The sequence below is a fragment of the Alexandromys fortis genome, unplaced genomic scaffold, assembly GCF_014885135.2.
Source record: "Alexandromys fortis isolate MF-2015 unplaced genomic scaffold, M_Fortis_MF-2015_v1.1 scaffold_31, whole genome shotgun sequence".
Lineage (NCBI taxonomy): Eukaryota > Metazoa > Chordata > Mammalia > Rodentia > Cricetidae > Alexandromys > Alexandromys fortis.
Window position 1 is genome coordinate 6,830,205 of NW_026067974.1, and position 19,710 is coordinate 6,849,914.

The window sequence follows — 19,710 nt, forward strand, 5'->3', positions numbered from 1 at the left end:
GGAGATTCTGGCTTTTGCTCCCCCTACACTCCAAGTGCCGGACAAAGCTCTACATTCCACAAGAAGCCAGAGCTTCAGAGTTTCCTAAAGATGAGGTGGCGTGGCGTCTCCTCCCTTCCCAGCTCCAATTCCCCCTCCCCCCAGTCTCCAGTCCACAGCCTGGCCAGGGAGGCCCCGCCAGGCTGGGAGGAGACCCCAGCACATTCTTCCCCTCACTGTCATACTGCAGAAATTAAAGACACATCTTCGAGCTGGGTATCCGCCAGCCTTTTCAAGTTGAAAAGTGGTAGAGGAGGCCCGGAGCCTCAGCTCCATGCCACGTGGAAAGAAAGCTCCAAGCCCATCTGGCTACAACCCCTGGGCAAAGACCTGGAATTGGGGTAGCGGTTGTCACCTAACACATACACACCAAGCCTTCACCCCCACCCCCACCTCCAGGGGTCTCCAGGTCTCCATCAGAATCCCAGACCCTTGATGTATTGATGTAGCAGTCACCAATCCACACCTGTGAGGCTCCTCTCTTCTTCCAGGTGAGCCTGGGGGAGGCTAGGTCAGGAGCAGGGGAAGGAGATTCATTTGCTTTCCTGATATAAAACTCAATAAAAGGTGATCACACCAACTCCTTGTCAAGCCGTGCAGCATCCCACCCTAGACAACATCTTCAAATGATTGCTCCTCTTAGGCACAGGGTCCTTCCTGGCCAATGTTGGGGAGCAGGGGGGCACCCTTTGGAACTGACCACAATGGAAGGCAGAACTTCAGTGGGTTTCCGGAACTACCATCTCAGCATCTCAACCCCCCAGTCTTGCCCTGCAGGCACTGGCACTAGGCGGGGGCAGATCCTGGGCCACAAGTTACTGCCACATGGTTGGGATAATTGATGAAGTCCCGTCCTTCCATTGCTGTCTCCAGTCCTGCCTCTCTGGAAACTCTATATTTTCCCTTTAATTATAGCCCCATGCAGTCTCCCACCCGCACTGCTCAGCCTAGCTGCCCACGGCCAGCGACGTGGCTCCCTCCCCTTCTGCTCCCTTGGTCTTTTTTTTTTTTTTTTTCCCTTTGCCTTCGTTGCACAAAACTAGCTCGGGAAGGGCGTGAAGGGGGGGGGGAGCAATGGAATCTTGGATGGTTTGGAGGAGGCGGGACTCCCTGATTCCACGTCTGCAGTTCTAAAGAAGCCGGTGGGGGAAGTGGCCCAGGACATCCGAGGCCCTGCAAGGAGACCCCAATGCCTTCCCTCACCATCCATGTTTTGGCAGGGTGTAGGTCATAAATAGATTGGGGGTCAGGCAGAGCATTTTTGGGGGATCAGATATAGGGGAAGAAAGGATACTAGAGACATCTTCTCTAAATATAACCAGCTGTTCTGAGGAAGGGGTACTACAAATGTCCCTTTCCTGATTGCAGAGGTGGAGAGTAATGGCCAGGGTTTCTAGCAAAGAAGTGAGGGTGTGGGGGAGGCAGCCTTAAAATAAAGCCATTCTGCTTCCGAACACACGTTCCCTCCACACACCGAATTCACCTAGGTGTCCCCAGATCAAGTCCAGGTACAATAAGAAAAGGGGACTCTCTGTCACTTTGAGAACAGCCCTCTGTGCCCATGTGCCTTCTACCTGTTCTCTCTGGATTGATTCTGCTACATAAGAATGCCTCTAACCGATTCCCGGCTGTAGCCACTGCTGGTACAAGACCCTTTTCTAAGGTATCCATGGTCACAGGTCTCCCCCAACAAGCTCACTTCCCAGCTCTGGGTTGAAGGAGTTCAGGGGATTAATTTATACAACAAACCCCAGTCTTTAGGGCCCCAGAAATCCTCCAGCCTACCCTGCTGCTCTACCACTTAACGCCTAAGCCTCCTCTGGAAGGTCCAGAGTGTCAAACTTTTCCCCAACCTCAGCCTCAGTCACACCTGGAGCTGAAGAAGGGCTTATGGGGTTTTCTTGGAGCCATAGGCACAGCAAAACAGACCTCCATCCCCTCTCCCTCCTTTCAAGCAATCATATATCTGATTCATAGTATCTTTGAAGAGATGTCTAACTAGCTTGTTAGACAAATTCCTACCCTTCACACCTGGACCACACCAAGTGATTACCTCTGCCCCCCACCATCCCAAACAGGCACATCTGCTTAGCTACTTGGTTCTTCCAATTTGGAGAGATGTCTGTACAGCTTATTCCTTAGTTCTTCCCAAGGATGTCAAAAGCATTAAGAAGCAGGGCCAGTTTTCCCAATTATGCCTGAACCCTGACTCCTTTGTAATGTCCCCCCACTCAGACCCCCAGTTTCACATCCTTCTGATTTGAGGTCCCAGAAAAAAAAGTGCAAGGGGCATCCCCTACCCACAAATCAGTATACTGAGGCCCACACTCCGATGACAGTACCTCTGGCCAGGGTAGATCAGGGGGCAGGGGCGGCAGGATTGCAAAGGGGGGGGGCTGGGTGGACTCCTTTCCCTTCCTTTCCCTCCTCCCCCCTCTCCTATCCAAACTGGGGGCCGGGCCAGGCAGTTCTGATTGGCTGGGGGCCGGGCTGCCGGCTCCCCCTCTCCAAGAGGCAGGGTTCCTCCCAACTCTCCATCAGGATGGTATAAAAGGGGCCCAGGCCAGTCGTCGGAGCAGACCGGAGTTTCTCCTCGGGACAGAGCAGGAGGCACGCGGAGTGAGGACACGCATGAGCCGAAGCTAACCCCCAACCCCAGCCGCAAAGAGTCTACATGTCTAGGGTCTAGACATGTTCAGCTTTGTGGACCTCCGGCTCCTGCTCCTCTTAGGGGCCACTGCCTTCCTGACGCACGGCCAAGAAGACAGTAAGTTTCAAACTTCGGGGAGTTCACGGCTTCTTGGTATTGCTTTCTGCTCTGGATTCTGGCAAGTGAGGCTTAAACAGAAATGCGGGATGCTCCAGTCAGAGGTGGGAAGGTGATGGAGGGGAACTGGAAGGAGAGAGGACACCCAGGCGTGCAGATGAGGGTGGACAGTTCTCAGAAGTGGAGCGCGGGGTGAAATGACACAAGAAGTAAATTCCAAGCACCCACCAGTAGCATAACAGGAAAAGTGGGAATCTGGGCACGAGTTGGGACAGAGTACGTCGAAGATGGAATAAGGCCGCTGGAATAGAGATTAGGAGCCCAAGATGTAAAAGCTATCAAAAAGGCTGCGGGATGATTCATAAGGAAAGATTGTTTGCCTTCTCTGCAAGCTAGACAGTGTTGCTGGGGCCGCCGGGGTGCTGGGCTGGTGGGGGGGAGGGGACGCACTGAGTGGGAGGGTTGCTGGATGAGAAAGTTTGGCTCGGATTTGACAGGGCGCGGTCCCTGCGCCTCCTGCTGGTCAACCTTGAGCACTACGCGTTCCGGGTCAGCATTTTACAGCGCGCGGGCTAAAGAGGGAAGATCTGGGTTATTGCCGGGCTGGGACCCCCATCTCCACACTGAGAAAATAAAGCCAGGGCTGGGGTAGCCCGTCTTTGAAAGAAGTGGCTCAGGCCGGATAAAATTGTTTCCGCCCTACGCATTGCTTAGTGTTGCCTGCCACCTAGTGGTTCACTTGATCCGGTACTAGAGCCGTGGGCATGATTTACTAATTACTGTTTGCAGGCTTGAGTTCTTTAGCTAAGAGAGAGACTCTCTTAGCTTTGAGGGACGGGGCTTGTCTCGAAAGCAAGCTTTTTAAGATTCCTGGGAGCGGGGGGTGGGGGTTAGGATGTATCCAACTTTAGGACTGGACTCCACTGAAATCAGCTCCTCCACATTTTAGCCCCTCCCACTTCATTCCACCTGCCCAGGGAATGGGGGTGGGACCAGGGCTGGAACACCCCTTCTCTCCTCCCACCCCCGCCTCTTGTCTGCGCGCAAACCACACCCCCATGAACCTCCTTCTACTGTATGGGACCCCTCCTACTCTCCTGCAGAAGGCTTTCTATTTCACTTGGTTTCCGCGCGCGTGGGCTGAAGTTGAGTTTGGAAGCAACCCCGGTCTAAAGCTTTGTTTAAATTCCTGAGAACTGGGAAGTTATAGCTGTCCTGGCCAGGATTCCCGGTGCTATCACTGAACGCCGCTTTGGAGCAGACCAGCATTTAAGGATTTGAGGGAAGGATTTGGGGGGGGGGGGAGTGGAAAATTTGCGTGCGGCTGTTGGACAGAGGAAAGGGTGAGTAGGGCTGGGATCCCTGGCGCCCCGAGGTGGGGTCTCAGAACCGCTCACGTCCTGTTTCCCATTTGTGCAGTCCCTGAAGTCACCTGCATACACAATGGCGTAAAGATCCCTAATGGTGAGACGTGGAAAGCCGATGTCTGCTTGATCTGTATCTGCCACAATGGCACGGCCGTATGCGATGACGTGGTTTGCCAGGAAAAGTTGGACTGTCCCAACCCCCAAAGACGTGAGGGCGAGTGCTGTGCTTTCTGCCCAGAAGAATTTGGTACGTTCTGGATGTAGGCTTAGGGGAGGTCAGAGACCCATCTTTGCCTGTGCCTTGAAAGCCTCTAACACCTCGGATACCTTAGTAAATTTACTTCTAACTGCACATTTTTGCCCCCACAGAATCACCAAACCAAGAACTCATAGGAGTCCAGGTAATACTCTGCTCCCTGCTTCCGCTCAGCTCACCCGTGTGACTCCCACTGTCCTCCTATGGGCTGCAACTTCTCTCGTTTCTCTAATCTGTCTCTTGTTTCTTCACCCTCAAACCCACAGGGACCCAAAGGAGACCGCGGCCCTCAAGGCCCAAGGGTAAGCATTGCATTCTAAGTGAGCTGGTACACTGGAGGGGGTGTGGTTCTGGTTTGTGCTTATAGCAACCCCACCCTCTCTTGGTCCAGGGACCCGCTGGCCCCCCTGGACAAGATGGCATCCCTGGACAGCCTGGGCTTCCTGGTCCTCCTGGTCCTGCTGGTCCACCCGGCCCCCCTGGCCTCGGAGGAGTAAGTAGATCGTTGAGACCCCAGACCTGTGTGACTCCCGGTTTTTGTTTTGCTTTGGCTTTGACAGACATAAGTTTATGTTTTTAAATAATCATAAACATACAGAAAAGTTGCAATTGTGTACAGAACTTCCACTCACCCTTCTTCACAACTCTTTGGCCACTCTGGGCACAGAACATGCCCATGCCCTGTGCTTTGAAGCATTTAAGTGCCTTTCTCTAAGCAGGGACATGTTCTCCTATGGGACCACAGAACCAGATTTAATGTTGATATAGCGCTATTGCCTAATATACAATCCACTGTCAGATTTAACCCACGCCCAAAGTGTCCTTTATAGCATTTCTCTTCCCCCTCCTGTCCATCAATTTCATTTCATCATCACCTCTTCGGCCCCCACGAATGTTGACTGTTTCTGAGACTCTTTGTCATCTTGGCTCAGCAAGTTTTTGAAGAGTCCGGTTGTCAGGCAGAGGCGGCTCTTTTATCAATTGTTCTGAGGTTTGGGATTGTCTGGTTCGATGGCTCAGTTGAGGTGTCTGCTACAGGAAACATCTTACAGGCAGTGTTGATGGCTTTCTTAGTTAATCACATCCGCAAGCGCATGTCAGATTGTCCCACGCCTGGCAAGGCCTTCCCGCCCTTCGGTTTACCACCCCAGACTGATTTCTCATGCACTCTCTCTTGTTTTTCTAGAACTTTGCTCCCCAGATGTCCTATGGCTACGACGAGAAATCAGCTGGAGTTTCCGTGCCTGGCCCCATGGTGAGCCACTAGGGGGAGCAGTGGTGGGGGGGGGGGGGGGGGGGGGGGGGGGGGGGGGGGGGGGGGGGGGGGGGGGGGGGGGGGGGGGCAGGGGATCCATAAGAGAGAGGCCCACCATGGTCCTGCAAGGGGGAGGTGCAGAAAGCTTTGGGAGGTAAAGGCTTCCTTTGGAACCTCAGACCTAGAGAAGATGCGGGACAACTGTGATTCCCACAGTAAAAACAGACCTCTCCCACACGGCTTTCACCCACAGATATCACATGCCACCCTTTTATTTTTTTTTTTCCTTCTGTAGGGTCCTTCTGGTCCTCGTGGTCTCCCTGGCCCCCCTGGTGCACCCGTACGTATCCAAGGATCTTTGTGTATCATTTTGGGAATGTGGGTGACGTTGGAGGAGAACGATTGGGGTGAAGGCAGGAGGCTGGTAGACATCTCTTGTAAGAGGGAGACAGCCTAGCAAGAACCTGCCTTTCTGAGCCTCCCCTTCTCTCCTTCTCCAGGGTCCTCAGGGTTTCCAAGGCCCACCTGGTGAACCTGGCGAGCCTGGTGCTTCAGTAAGTCAGTCCTTCGTTTGACACACCTCCCTCATCACACCTGTGTCCCCTCCCAACTCCAGTCTTCCTCTTTGTTGTCTCTCATTTGGGGGTTCTAACAACCTCTCCTGTCTCCTCTAGGGTCCAATGGGTCCCCGTGGTCCCCCAGGCCCCCCTGGCAAGAACGGAGATGATGTAAGTAACCCCAGGGGAAGACACCAGCTCATCCTGTGGCCTTCTTTGTGTGGGTCCTTAGATCCTCCTGGCAGGGTCTCACCACCCTCTGGGGCAATAACCAGGGGAAGAAGATGAAAGTTCTCCCTGGTGCCCAGAGGGTTCTTGGCAGTGATCTTTCCACTGAGTAGCATGTTTTAGTAAGGCAGCGCCCACCTCCGTCCATACTCCCATCCTCATTCCTTGGAGTAATCCAAGTTTAAGAGCTCTGGTTGATCTGATGGGGAAATGAACGCACAGTGACAGAAACTACTTTGAAGGTACTCAAATGTCACCAGAGGTTTCATTGTAGATCTAAACTGAGTTTTAGGTTCATAGTTAGATTCCAGGTCCCTAAACCAGACGGAACCTTCAATAGCCCCAGTACACCTGAGCACTTCTACTCCTTCCTAGTATGGGGTGGGGCACAGCCAAAATGACCTTTTCTCTCTCTGCAGGGAGAAGCTGGTAAACCTGGCCGTCCTGGTGAGCGTGGACCTCCTGGGCCTCAGGTGAGGATAGGCCCCGGGTCTTACTGCACTGGGGATGCATTTAGGAGCAGCGTTCCAGAGCCCTCCTGACCCCTTTCCGTGTCCTTATCTGCCTTTCTCTCCAGGGTGCTCGGGGATTGCCTGGAACAGCTGGCCTCCCTGGAATGAAGGGACACAGAGTAAGTCTCCTTTGAGTTCCCAAAGTCCCAAGGTCTCAAGCCACCATTCTAGACCCTTCCCCCAAGAGATCTTGTTGTGTATCATGTTAGTTGGTAGCTGCAGATATCTCAAAAGTCATAGGTTAGACATCCAAAAGAACTTCTTTTCTTGGGAAGGATGTCCCTATAAAGAGACTGGATGGGACAATAGGTGAATTGGGGTCTGGTCTGGCTCAGAGACAGGGAGATGGCTGGGGTGATCTAAAACTCCTCAAATCTGTGTGGGTATCCAAGTGGCATACTCCTCCCCAGAGTCTCACCTCATCTCTCTTTCCTCCCTTAGGGTTTCAGTGGTTTGGATGGTGCCAAAGGAGATGCTGGTCCTGCTGGCCCTAAGGTAAGAGGCTGTCAAAAGGTTCTGCACACACACACCCCAACAGTCCTGCTGTACACGAAGCCCTCACTCTGTTCTCTGTCCCTAGGGAGAGCCTGGCAGTCCTGGTGAAAATGGAGCTCCTGGCCAGATGGTGAATATGCTACCTTGAGGGTGGGGGTGCCCCAAGAGGGAGGGGTTGAGTGAAGGGTGGATGGAGGCTGGCAGAGAGTGCATCTCCATCTCGCTTGACATCTCTTGGTTTGGTTATTAGGGTCCTCGAGGCCTGCCTGGTGAGAGAGGTCGCCCTGGAGCCCCTGGCCCTGCTGTAAGTACTCCTAGCCCCCTGGGAAGTCCCTGGGCTCTGGTTGGGGTTCACCAGGGACTCTGGAAGCTGTCTAGTGCTCAGGGGCATAACTGGGTCTCCCCTCTCTCTTACAGGGTGCTCGTGGTAACGATGGTGCTACTGGTGCAGCTGGGCCCCCGGTAAGGATGGCTTTGACTTTGAGTTTGGGAGTGGGGTGAGGTTTCAGTGTCAGCTCTTGGGGCTGACATCAGCTGTTGAAACTTAGGAGCTCTTAGCTTCTATCTGTGCCTTGTAGTTAAACATCCATTTTGTTCCCAGGGTCCCACTGGCCCCACTGGACCTCCTGGATTCCCTGGTGCAGTTGGTGCTAAGGTGAGACCCATTCTTTCTTCGAACATGACTGTCACAGAATAAAAACTGGGTGTCACCCCATACCAGAGAAGCCCAGAGTGTAAAGAGTGAAGCGCATTCCTCAATACCCTTATCCTAGGGTCCCCTCCCTAGCTCTCAAAGTCCTCGTCCTTCCTCTTCTGCCCCCCCCCCCACACACCTGACATCCAGAAGTAATGCTAGATGCCCCAGCTTGGGTTCTGATTTGTTCTTTCCTCCAACACAGGGTGAAGCTGGTCCCCAGGGAGCCCGAGGCTCTGAAGGTCCCCAGGGTATTCGTGGTGAGCCCGGACCCCCTGGCCCTGCTGGTGCTGCCGGCCCTGCTGTAAGTGTCGCCTGCTACTGTCTTCCTGGGCTACTTGCCAGCTTCAGAGTCCTTGCCTGCCACTCACCCTCCTTCCTCTATGTGACAGGGAAATCCTGGTGCTGATGGACAACCTGGTGCTAAAGGTGCTAACGTAAGTCACCACCAGCCCTCCTCTGACGCCCGCCTGCCACCTGCCTCATGCCCTCCACCCCTGGGCTAAAATGTCTATCCTGCCTCCTGCAGGGTGCTCCTGGTATTGCTGGTGCTCCTGGCTTCCCTGGTGCCCGAGGCCCCTCTGGACCCCAGGGCCCCAGTGGCGCTCCGGGTCCCAAGGGTAACAGTGTAAGTACAAAACACTCCCTTCCGCCCAACTCATGCACTAGCTCCAGTGCGCCCCCTTCTGGGGAAGCATACATTTGCGAACCAACAGAGTAACGCCAATTCATCTCATTCTCTCCTGCTACCCCGACATAGGGTGAACCTGGTGCTCCTGGCAACAAAGGAGATACTGGTGCCAAAGGAGAGCCCGTAAGTCCTACCTCACCCCTCCTTCTCCTCAGCCCCTGGGGCCTGGACGACTCTCAAGAGAGACCAAGGGAGGACAGGAGCCCCCGCCCCATACCCAGGGGCCCTGTGGTTAGAGGCCAGCGTCATGGGCTTCAAGACTTGTGCCCCCTGACCACTCCCTTTCTGCCCACTCCAGGGCCCTGCTGGTGTTCAAGGTCCCCCTGGCCCTGCTGGGGAAGAAGGAAAACGAGGAGCCCGTGGAGAACCTGGACCTACTGGCCTGCCCGGACCTCCTGGCGAGCGTGTAAGTCCCCTGTGCCTCTCCTTCTCTGCCCTCAGTGTTTGCCCTGTCCCTGGGGGTGGTGATTAAGCTCACTGGTCTCTTCTTTTCTGCCTGCAGGGTGGACCTGGAAGCCGTGGTTTCCCTGGTGCTGATGGTGTTGCTGGCCCCAAGGTAATTTCTCTTCCTTGCAGAGGAACTCACCTCCCCCAACAGGACTGGTCACGCCTCCCAACACTCATGACCCCAATAATGCTCCCTGTTACCTGGGCCCATCTTTGTGCCTCCCTCCTCCTCATATTTGGCATCCCCAACGATGCCCCTCAAAGTCCTGAACGTTCCCCCAGCATGAAGAGGATGCGGTTGCCAGCCCGTGGTAATGAGGCCCAGGCTGTGGCCCTGATGTGTCCTTGACTTCTATTCACTTAGGGTCCTGCTGGTGAACGTGGTGCTCCCGGGCCTGCTGGTCCCAAAGGTTCTCCTGGTGAAGCTGGTCGCCCTGGTGAAGCTGGTCTCCCCGGTGCCAAGGTGAGAGCCAAGACCCTCTTATTCTGCATGAGACTGGGACAGTCTGCCACTGGTGCTCCATACCCCTCCTCCGCCGCTCCCTCCCCCTGCTTCCGTTCATGATCCTGCCTCTCCCTAGGGTCTCACTGGCAGCCCTGGAAGCCCTGGTCCTGATGGCAAAACTGGCCCCCCTGTAAGTATGCTTCCTTTCTCACGTGTCACCCTCCACCCTCCTGTGTATGCACCTTGGTCCTTACTGCAACTCTTGTGCCTCTCACCCTCAGGGTCCCGCTGGTCAAGATGGTCGCCCTGGACCCCCAGGTCCTCCTGGAGCCCGTGGCCAGGCTGGCGTGATGGGATTCCCTGGGCCTAAGGGCACCGCTGTAAGTACTCACGGAGGAACGATGCAGAACAGGCACACTAAATCCGCTGACTTGCTGCGTGACCTCGGGCCCTTTAATCACCTTTTCGGGACCCATTGGTAAAACAGGAGACTTTTGGCTCCTTGATATTGTTTTGTCCCTGATAATTAAGTATTGTTGCTGGGTGAGCATCCCCCAGCATACAGACAAGATTAGTCTTCTATGAGATAGTCATCCCCAAGTGTGGTAGGAAGAGGAGAACCCCGAGGAGATGACAGCCATTAGCAGTTCAGGTCACCACAGTTGTATGTCAGGAAAAGGAAGAGGAGAAGGTGACCAGGAAGGAGCCTTGGGCAGCATCCACTTTGTGTGCAGCAGAGAGAGACCAAGCATGAGATGCCAGCAAGGCTTTCCCTAGAGGATTCGGCCTTCTTAAACAGAAAGCCCTCTAGGAAGACTCCCTGTAATGAGGGGTCTTGACTGTAGTGAATCCCATGACCCTCAATTCTGCCTCCCTTTCTACACAGGGAGAACCTGGAAAGGCTGGAGAGCGTGGTGTTCCCGGACCCCCTGGCCCTGTGGTAAGTATCTCTTTTGAGACTCTGTCACCTTTCTGCCCCTGCCTGTGACACACACCATCTTCATTCTGTAGCCACTGTAAGGACACCAGAAGCCACAAGCAGGCTCTGCCTTGTCCCAGATGTCCAGGCCTTACCTGCGCTGCCATCTGCCTTACCACACTGAACTTGCCACTTTCTCCCCACAGGGTCCTGCTGGCAAAGATGGAGAAGCTGGAGCTCAGGGAGCCCCCGGCCCTGCTGTAAGTGTTCCTGTCAGGGAGGCCTGGGGAACAGGGAAAGGGGGGACTCTGCCTCCCTTCCCCTTGGACTACTCATGATGACAACCTCTTCTCTGTGACAGGGTCCTGCTGGTGAGAGAGGCGAACAAGGCCCTGCTGGCTCCCCTGGATTCCAGGTAAGACCTGGTGACAGGTTTGTAGGGGAGTGCAGAATGTTTCTTTGTTAACTCTCACAGATTCTAAACCCTTCTCTCTCTCCCATCTCCACCCTGTAGGGTCTCCCCGGCCCTGCTGGTCCTCCTGGTGAAGCAGGCAAGCCCGGTGAACAGGTAAGGGGTAGCAACTGGCCAGAGGGCAGGAGCAGGCAGGAAATAAAAAAAGAGACAGACCACCCACTGCCCCTAGATGAGCAGGGAACCAACATCTAGAAGGATAGAGGTTAGACACGGAGGAGGACTGTGGTTACACAGACTGAGGGAGCTGCATATGATGTGGAATTGGTTGCATGGCTTCTAGGCAAGGTGACTTCTCTACACGCATCCTAGAATAACTGGCTTTACCGCAAGCCTTCCCATTGTAAGGAGGGATTCCAAATCTCAGCCAAGAATGTTTTCACTTCTAAACATGGCTCCCAAGGACCAGCTTCCAGGGAGAGGGGTGGAAGCTCTTTCTCAAGGGGAATTTGGGCTCACTGTTATTCCTCTTTCCTACCCTTAGGGTGTCCCTGGAGACCTTGGTGCCCCTGGACCCTCTGGAGCAAGAGTAAGTGGGTCCTCTCATGCCACTTCCGTTACAATGTCCCAAGCTCGGCCTTGTTGGAGCAGCCATCATGTGCCCTCTCTTTCCTTTGCAGGGCGAGAGAGGTTTCCCTGGCGAGCGTGGTGTACAAGGTCCCCCAGGTCCTGCTGGTCCCCGTGGAAACAATGGTGCTCCCGGCAATGATGGTGCCAAGGTGAGGGCATCGTGGAAAGCATATGATGGTTATGACCCAAGCCATAGGGATGTGAAGGGTTGGGGGACAAGACCAGAGTAGGTACCCATGAGACCTGAGGTTGGGTCCGTGAGCTTGGGGGTCAGGGATGCTTCCTGGGACTCCATGTCTCACTCATCTTCTTGTTCACCAAACAGGGTGATACTGGTGCCCCCGGAGCTCCCGGTAGCCAGGGCGCTCCTGGTCTTCAGGGAATGCCTGGTGAACGTGGTGCAGCTGGTCTTCCAGGTCCTAAGGGTGACAGAGTAAGTCAACCTCCCCTTGAGCCCTTGGTGGGTCTCACCTATCTCCTCACTTTGCTGGGTAATCTTATACCTGTGATTCAGGCCCTTCTCTTGATGTGATACCATGGTGATGAGAGTTAGGCCATCTCCCTGACAGAGGCTCCTTTATTTATCACACTGTAGAGCTCAGGGGCCTCTTAACCAAGGTCCCACCTGAACCCCACATAGTCACCTTTTCCCCGGAAAGGATCTTGTGTCCTTGGCACCGGGTCTCAGAAAAGTCTGCAGGATGCTGTAGCTCAACTCCTGGCCCCACACTGGAAGTCTGACTTTTCCCTATCTTTAGGGCGATGCTGGTCCCAAAGGTGCTGATGGTTCTCCTGGCAAAGATGGCGTCCGTGGTCTGACTGGTCCCATTGGTCCTCCTGGCCCTGCTGGTGCCCCTGGTGACAAGGTGAGTAGCTGCCTTGTCACCTTATTTCCTAATACACAGCTTCCTCAGCAAACCCAGGTGGGGCTTTGCAGGGAAGGCAGGTCATGCCACATGAAGCTGGTGACCCAGGAGGTTCAAAGAACCAGAAAGGGGGGGGGGAGATGCTATTGGTTCATCTTCTAGGAGAGTTTAGAGCGCTTGTCTCTCCCTCATAGGGAGAAACTGGTCCCAGTGGTCCTGCTGGTCCCACCGGAGCCCGTGGTGCCCCCGTAAGTACAGACGACCCCCTGATAAGATCTGTGTTCAGCTCTTTTCTCTTACCTGCTTTCTGTTCCTCCCACCCCCACCCCTGACCGTCACCTCTGTGCCTTTGCTCCTTCTGTTCCTCTCCTTTCCCAATGTGGAGACATCTCTCCAAAGTCATCTTCTTCTTCTAGGGAGACCGTGGGGAGCCTGGCCCCCCTGGCCCTGCTGGTTTCGCTGGCCCCCCTGTGAGTACCAATACCCTCTTTACTTTCTGTCACCAGCTGAGATAGGAGGCATGGGACCTTGGGTGACTGAATGAGGACAGAAGTGTAACCCTGAGTCAGGGGAGAAGGGTGGGGAGGGATTGGTTTTCTCCAAGCTTCTAGCTGCCCCCCCCCTCTCCAGCCCAGAGGCCTGCTGCTGCCAGGCTGCCTCATCCACTGCTCCATTCTCTCTCTTGTCCAGGGTGCTGATGGCCAACCTGGTGCTAAAGGTGAACCTGGTGAAACTGGTACTAAAGGCGACAGTGGTCCTCCTGGCCCCGCTGGACCTGCTGGACCTCCTGGCCCCATTGTGAGTCTTTCATCCTCTACAACCCAAGTTTCTGGTAGCCTTAGACTTGGGCCTAGCCTGGGTCTTATACCTTTACGCTCTCTTACAGGGTAACGTTGGTGCTCCTGGACCCAAAGGTGCTCGTGGCTCTGCTGGTCCCCCTGTGAGTACCATCCATGTCTCTGTGGAGTCTCCCCAAAGCCAGAGATTGGAGATCGGGCCTGGTAAGCTTACTGTTCGCTTCTGACCACACTGTGTTCTCTCCGGCCAGGGTGCTACTGGTTTCCCTGGTGCTGCTGGCCGTGTTGGTCCTCCTGGCCCCTCTGTGAGTATCTATGGTTTTGGATTGGGGGGAGGGGCAAGCACTGTCAGGACAGTGGGCTTGGCTGGGACATGTAACTATGATGCTTTGGAAACCTGGACCCTGACAGTCCCTCTTGTGCCCATTTAGGGAAATGCTGGACCCCCTGGCCCTCCTGGTCCTGTTGGCAAAGAAGGAGGCAAAGGTCCCCGTGGTGAGACTGGTCCCGCGGGACGTCCTGGTGAAGTTGGTCCCCCAGGTCCCCCTGGCCCTGCTGGTGAGAAAGGAGCCCCTGGTGCTGATGGACCTGCTGTAAGTGCTAGCTCTGGTCTCTGTTGTTCTGGAGTGTTTCAGAGTTGCTCATGTTCTCTGTGTTATTGTGAGCTCTTCTCACCCCTGTCTGCCTCCCACAGGGCTCTCCTGGTACCCCTGGACCTCAGGGTATTGCTGGACAGCGTGGTGTGGTTGGTCTGCCCGGTCAGAGAGGAGAAAGAGGCTTCCCTGGTCTTCCTGGCCCCTCTGTGAGTGCTCCTTCAGGTTGGGGGTCTCCAAGACAAATCATGCCAGGACTTGGAAGGGGCAGGGCAGCAGTGGTAGAGGCGAGGAGAGCAAATATGATAGAAGCGGACTCGTGGCTCCAGACCCCACATCTGGTCTCGTCTTACTCTCTCTCTTCTTCTTTAGGGCGAACCCGGCAAACAAGGTCCTTCTGGATCAAGTGGTGAACGTGGTCCCCCCGGCCCCATGGGTCCCCCTGGATTGGCTGGCCCCCCTGGTGAATCTGGACGTGAGGTAAGAAGCCTCCATCTCCTAGCCAGTGACGGTGCAGGGCCACTAGGACTGTGCCTGACCTCTTTCCTGGGGTGGTCACTCACTTCTCCCCACTCCCTCTACAGGGATCCCCTGGTGCTGAAGGCTCCCCTGGAAGAGATGGCTCTCCTGGCCCCAAGGTAAGAGATCAGGCCCCACACCAAGGCTGGATTCTGGTTTGCCCTGGCCCCTGCCCAGCCTGGGTACTTCATCTGAGACTGACTTTATGACCTCTGCCCTCTGCTCCCAGGGTGACCGTGGTGAGACTGGCCCTGCTGGCCCCCCTGGTGCCCCTGGTGCTCCCGGTGCTCCTGGCCCTGTTGGCCCTGCTGGCAAGAGTGGCGACCGCGGTGAGACTGTAAGTAGCTGGGCCTCTGCTTCAGGCATGCCCAAAGGCTAGGGAATGGATGAATGACCTCATCCAGCTGCGGGAAAAGCGGGAGTCTTGGGATTTGTCTGGGTCCTTGGCCTCCCTGGAAAAACTGAGCCATAACTTGGCCTTGAGGCCCATCTCACCCCATCTCCATCCGCCCCAGGCATGGGGCTTGCCCCAGCACTTCGAGTGAGGCCTGGCTCTGAGGAAGCTTGACTGGGAGTCAGGAGAGGTGGCCACCGCATGAGAGATGTGGGCTAGGAATCTGACCAAGAGGAGCTCATCACTCTGCAGCCCCCAGGCTTGGCCTCCCCTAGTCAGGATCTAACACACTGTTTTCTCCCCAGGGTCCTGCTGGTCCTGCTGGTCCCATTGGCCCTGCTGGTGCCCGTGGCCCTGCTGTAAGTGTCCCATGCAAACCTCATGTCCTGTGAACACCGGCCTAGGTGTGAACAGTTTCCCCCTTGACAGCAGTAGAGCTTCACCCAACAGCCTGTCTCCTGCTCTCTTTTAGGGACCCCAAGGTCCCCGTGGTGACAAGGGTGAGACAGGCGAACAAGGTGACAGAGGCATAAAGGGTCACCGTGGCTTCTCCGGTCTCCAGGGTCCTCCTGGCTCTCCTGTGAGTATACCCAGTTTCCTGGACTCTGACCTCTCCCACCATCTCCCTGTGCTTGCTGCACAGTGGGAGGAGGAGCTCTTGCTTGGTTCTTCTCTAGACAGACATTCTGATTCCTTCCTAGTGGGGGAGAGGGACAGAAGATTTCTGGGCATTTCTAACAGGGAGAGAGGTACCCAGACAGGGACTGTGGAAGTGGTCTTAGCATATGGACAACTTGGAGCTAGAGTTCTAGAATGAAGGGGGCATGTTACCCCCCCACACACACACACACACTGCCCCTGAACTGCCTTTCTCTGTCCTTTAGGGTTCTCCTGGTGAACAAGGTCCCTCTGGAGCTTCTGGTCCTGCAGGTCCCCGGGTAAGTTGCACCTTCCATTACTTCTTCGTGGGTCCTCCATCTCAGCTACAGTGAGGACCTCTGGTTACCTTCAGGCATCCCTCTGTTCTCCAGAGGCCAGACAGGGTGGGGAGAAACAGACCCTTGGTCTTATACAGTCTCTGGCCTTCTGATCCTGGCTCCTTCCAGGACACCCATAGTAACTAGTTGAGAATACCCTTTAAGGCAGAAATGGGGACCAGACTGAGTCAGAGGTGGGGAGGGTGCTCCTCAGCCAGAGTCGGGGCTGCCTTGGGATTCTGACCAACTTTATCCGACCATCTCCACCACTAGGGTCCCCCTGGCTCTGCTGGTGCTCCTGGCAAAGATGGACTCAACGGTCTCCCCGGCCCCATTGGCCCCCCTGGTCCTCGAGGTCGCACTGGTGACAGCGGTCCTGTTGTACGTAGCCCCACATCCTCTGCCTCATGACTCTCCGTCCCCTAGGAGACTTGAACATCAGGAAACCTTGACCTCCTCTCTTTAAACAGGGTCCTCCCGGCCCTCCTGGACCCCCTGGCCCTCCTGGTCCTCCCAGTGGCGGTTACGACTTCAGCTTCCTGCCTCAGCCACCCCAAGAGAAGGCCTCCGATGGTGGCCGCTACTACCGGGCTGATGATGCCAACGTGGTCCGTGACCGTGACCTTGAGGTGGACACCACCCTCAAGAGCCTGAGCCAGCAAATCGAGAACATCCGAAGCCCCGAAGGCACCCGCAAGAACCCCGCCCGCACCTGCCGTGACCTCAAAATGTGCCACTCTGACTGGAAGAGCGGTAAGAACCAACCCCAGCTGCCTCCCCTTCCCCAACCCTCTTTCTCCCGCCATGCCGCTTCCCCCATGCCTTTACGCATCCCACTTTCCACAACGGTGCTGGCTGCCTACTTCTCCTGACTCTGTGTTGCCCTGCCCACTTCAGGAGAGTACTGGATTGACCCTAACCAAGGCTGCAACCTGGATGCCATCAAGGTCTTCTGCAACATGGAGACAGGCCAGACCTGTGTGTTCCCCACGCAGCCCTCTGTGCCCCAGAAGAACTGGTACATCAGCACAAACCCCAAGGAAAAGAAGCATGTCTGGTTCGGAGAGAGCATGACTGATGGATTCCAGGTACAGGCGCTGAGCCCTAGAGCCGCTTTGCAGGAGATGGGCTAGCCTCCTGCTCAGAAGGCAGAGGAAGTCCTGGAGTAGATTTAATACTGGCTTAGTGGAAGGGCAGAGTTGGTCTAGGAGACAGGAGTCTTGGGTCCCTTAGGTGCCCTTGGACAAGGGGTGCCCTACATTTTAACTTGAGATGAAATTTCTTAGCAGATTTTGGGCAGGAAGGCCAGGGACTAGAGATTCCATGTGGTCACCCATTGCCTGCTCTCTCTGGCCCACGCAGTTAGAGTACGGAAGCGAGGGCTCCGATCCTGCTGACGTTGCCATCCAGCTCACCTTCCTGCGCCTGATGTCCACCGAGGCCTCCCAGAACATCACCTACCACTGCAAGAACAGCGTGGCCTACATGGATCAACAGACCGGCAACCTCAAGAAGTCCCTGCTCCTCCAGGGTTCCAATGAGATCGAGCTCCGGGGCGAGGGCAACAGCCGCTTCACTTACAGCACCCTTGTCGACGGCTGCACGGTGAGTCCCCCAGACGCGGCCAGCCCACCTCTCTGGGCTTCTGCTTTAGCCTTTTGGCAGATCAGAGTGACCCTCACTCCGTCACTGCCCTTGGTAAAATACCCCCTCCCACCGTTTTCATCCACTTCAGAGTCATACAGGAAGTTGGGGCAAGACAGTCATCGAATACAAAACCACCAAGACCTCCCGCCTGCCCATCATCGATGTGGCTCCCTTGGACATTGGTGCCCCAGACCAGGAATTCGGATTAGACATTGGCCCTGCCTGCTTCGTGTAAACTCCCTCCACCCCAATCTGGTTCCCTCCCACCCAGCCCACTTTTCCCCAACCCTGGAAACAGATGAACAACCCAAACTGAATTTCCCCAAAAGCCAAAAAAAAAAAACGGGGGACAATTTCACATGGACTTTGGAAAACATTTTTTTTTCTTTGCATTCATCTCTCAAACTTAGTTTTTATCTTTGACCAACTGAACTTGACCAAAAACCAAAAGTGCATTCAACCTTACCAAAAAGGAAAAAAAAAAAAAGAATAAATAAATAACTTTTTAAAAAAGGAAGCTTGGTCCACTTGCTTGAAGACCTATGTGGGTATAAGTCCCTTTCTGCCCGCTGGGCTTATGATACCCCAAATGCTGCCTTTTCTGCTCCTTTCTCCACCCCCTCTTGGGGCCTCTTCTCCATTGCTCCCAAATTTAAGTCTCCCCCAAAGACACAGGAAATAACGCATTGTCTGCCCAGCAACCAAAGGCAATGCTGAAACATCCCATCAGCCCCTTTACCCCCAGCCTACTTCCCCACCCAGCACCTCCAAATCCTGCCAGGACATGGGGTTCTTGGACTTTTGAAGGAGCCTAACCATCTGGCATCTCCATGGCCTCAGCAACACACCCTGGCCGTGGTGAGAGAGCCACCTGCCCCTCCAGGGGATTTGGAGCCAGGCAGGGTCACAGCAGACTGGAAACATCGGACACGTGTGTGCAGGCTGGGTGGGAGAGACCGTTCTGTTCCTTGTGTAATTGTGTTGCTAAAAGACTACCTCGTTCTTGTCTTTGTGTGTCACCGGGGCAACTGTGTGGGGGCGGGGATGGGGGTAGGGTGGCAGCGCGCCCAGTTTGGTATCAAAGGTGCTACATCTCTGTGAAGGGGTGGGGTGGGAAGGAATCTCTGGTGCTATAGAAGTTGAGATGCTCCCTAGGCCAGCAAATGTTCCTTTTGTTCAAAGTCTTTATTTTTATTCTTTTTTTTTTTTTTTAATGGATAGGGACTCGTGTGAATTTTCTTTTTTCTGACAGGTGCTATGTAACATGGGAGGAGAGAGTGTCAGCCCCAGCTGCTCTCTCTCTACCCTCTCTCCACTCTTCCAGTTCCTGGGCCTCTCGCAATCTGACCTCTCACTCTCTTCTGAAATCCTGAAATTCTCCCCTCTTGTGGCTGCACCTTACCCTCAGCCTCTCTCTCCTAGTCTGTTCTGCATCCGGGTTTCAAAGAACCGCTTTTCAAAGCACAAAGCAGTTTTTACCCCTGGGGTGGGAGGAAACAAGAGACTCTGTACCTATTTTGTATGTGTATAATAATTTGAGATGTTTTTAATTATTTTGATTGCTGGAATAAAGCATGTGGAAATGACCCAACACATGTGCAGTGGCCTCCGAATTTCCTTCCTGGGACTTGGGGCGGGGAGGACCCAGGGAGAGCGCTCTGGTGGGCTTGCTTTTATTTCCCACCCTCTCTGCCCCCATTTCTCATCCAAATGCTGCCACCTTCTTCTTGCCTTTCCTCTGCCTTAGAGCTCCCCTCCCCTTTCCTTTTTCTCTTTTAGTTCTCCCTGCACTACTGTTCCATCCAGGGTGCACAAGTCATGGGCATACCCACATGCACCTCGACTCCTAGTTCACCCACTATTCCATCAACACCATACTTCTCCATGTGCAGGCCTGAGACCTGGGGAAGGGTTGTCCATGGGAGGCTCATGGGTTCTCAAGGAATCCAAAGGGAGGGGACAGGGACTGAGAAGTGAGGCCTAGGAGCCTCTTTACTAGGCTGCTCTGTGGTCAAACATGGGGGGATATCTGGTCTCTACCTACTTCTCACCCAAAGAAACAAGCAACCCTGTATTGAAGGGGCCTGCTGAGCCTGGAGTGTCAGAGGGAAAAGAATGTTCCAGGCTCACTCCTGCTCTCACCAGAGGGAGGTGACCCTGCCCTCAAGGGGCTCAGGGGCTCTCCTGGAGCTCTTAGAGAGTT

General features: G+C 54.8%; 1 protein-coding gene across 3 annotated transcripts; it reads left to right on the forward strand.

The window, feature by feature from the left end:
* Positions 1-2,606: 2,606 nt before the first annotated feature.
* Positions 2,607-19,098, forward strand: Col1a1 (collagen type I alpha 1 chain). 3 transcript variants are annotated; one of them, XM_050156856.1, is made up of 51 exons: positions 2,607-2,806; positions 4,226-4,420; positions 4,543-4,574; positions 4,696-4,731; positions 4,821-4,922; positions 5,616-5,684; positions 5,980-6,024; positions 6,185-6,238; positions 6,359-6,412; positions 6,889-6,942; positions 7,047-7,100; positions 7,423-7,476; positions 7,562-7,606; positions 7,727-7,780; positions 7,894-7,938; positions 8,078-8,131; positions 8,376-8,474; positions 8,563-8,607; positions 8,700-8,798; positions 8,931-8,984; positions 9,160-9,267; positions 9,364-9,417; positions 9,673-9,771; positions 9,890-9,943; positions 10,035-10,133; positions 10,640-10,693; positions 10,879-10,932; positions 11,034-11,087; positions 11,187-11,240; positions 11,629-11,673; positions 11,765-11,863; positions 12,040-12,147; positions 12,473-12,580; positions 12,775-12,828; positions 12,997-13,050; positions 13,271-13,378; positions 13,467-13,520; positions 13,629-13,682; positions 13,809-13,970; positions 14,072-14,179; positions 14,343-14,450; positions 14,555-14,608; positions 14,719-14,826; positions 15,189-15,242; positions 15,356-15,463; positions 15,768-15,821; positions 16,134-16,241; positions 16,331-16,613; positions 16,758-16,948; positions 17,223-17,465; positions 17,596-19,098. In XM_050156856.1, the coding sequence occupies exons 1-51, from the start codon at positions 2,731-2,733 to the stop codon at positions 17,740-17,742; spliced, it is 4,362 nt and encodes a 1,453-aa protein (XP_050012813.1). In that variant the 5' UTR covers positions 2,607-2,730; the 3' UTR covers positions 17,743-19,098. The 3 variants fall into 3 exon arrangements, with proteins under 3 accessions (XP_050012813.1, XP_050012814.1, XP_050012815.1); XM_050156857.1 differs by lacking the exons at positions 13,809-13,970; positions 14,072-14,179; XM_050156858.1 differs by lacking the exons at positions 8,563-8,607; positions 8,700-8,798; positions 8,931-8,984; ... (5 more) ...; positions 10,640-10,693; positions 10,879-10,932.
* Positions 19,099-19,710: the final 612 nt, after the last annotated feature.

Bases quoted from the DNA above. Each gene is read 5' to 3' on its own strand.
- Col1a1 (XM_050156856.1), top strand. From the start codon at position 2,731: ATGTTCAGCTTTGTGGACCTCCGGCTCCTGCTCCTCTTAGGGGCCACT. The intron at 11,241-11,628 runs GTAAGGGGTAGC...TCCTACCCTTAG, and splicing joins CAGGCAAGCCCGGTGAACAG to GGTGTCCCTGGAGACCTTGG. The intron at 14,609-14,718 runs GTAAGAGATCAG...CTCTGCTCCCAG, and splicing joins ATGGCTCTCCTGGCCCCAAG to GGTGACCGTGGTGAGACTGG.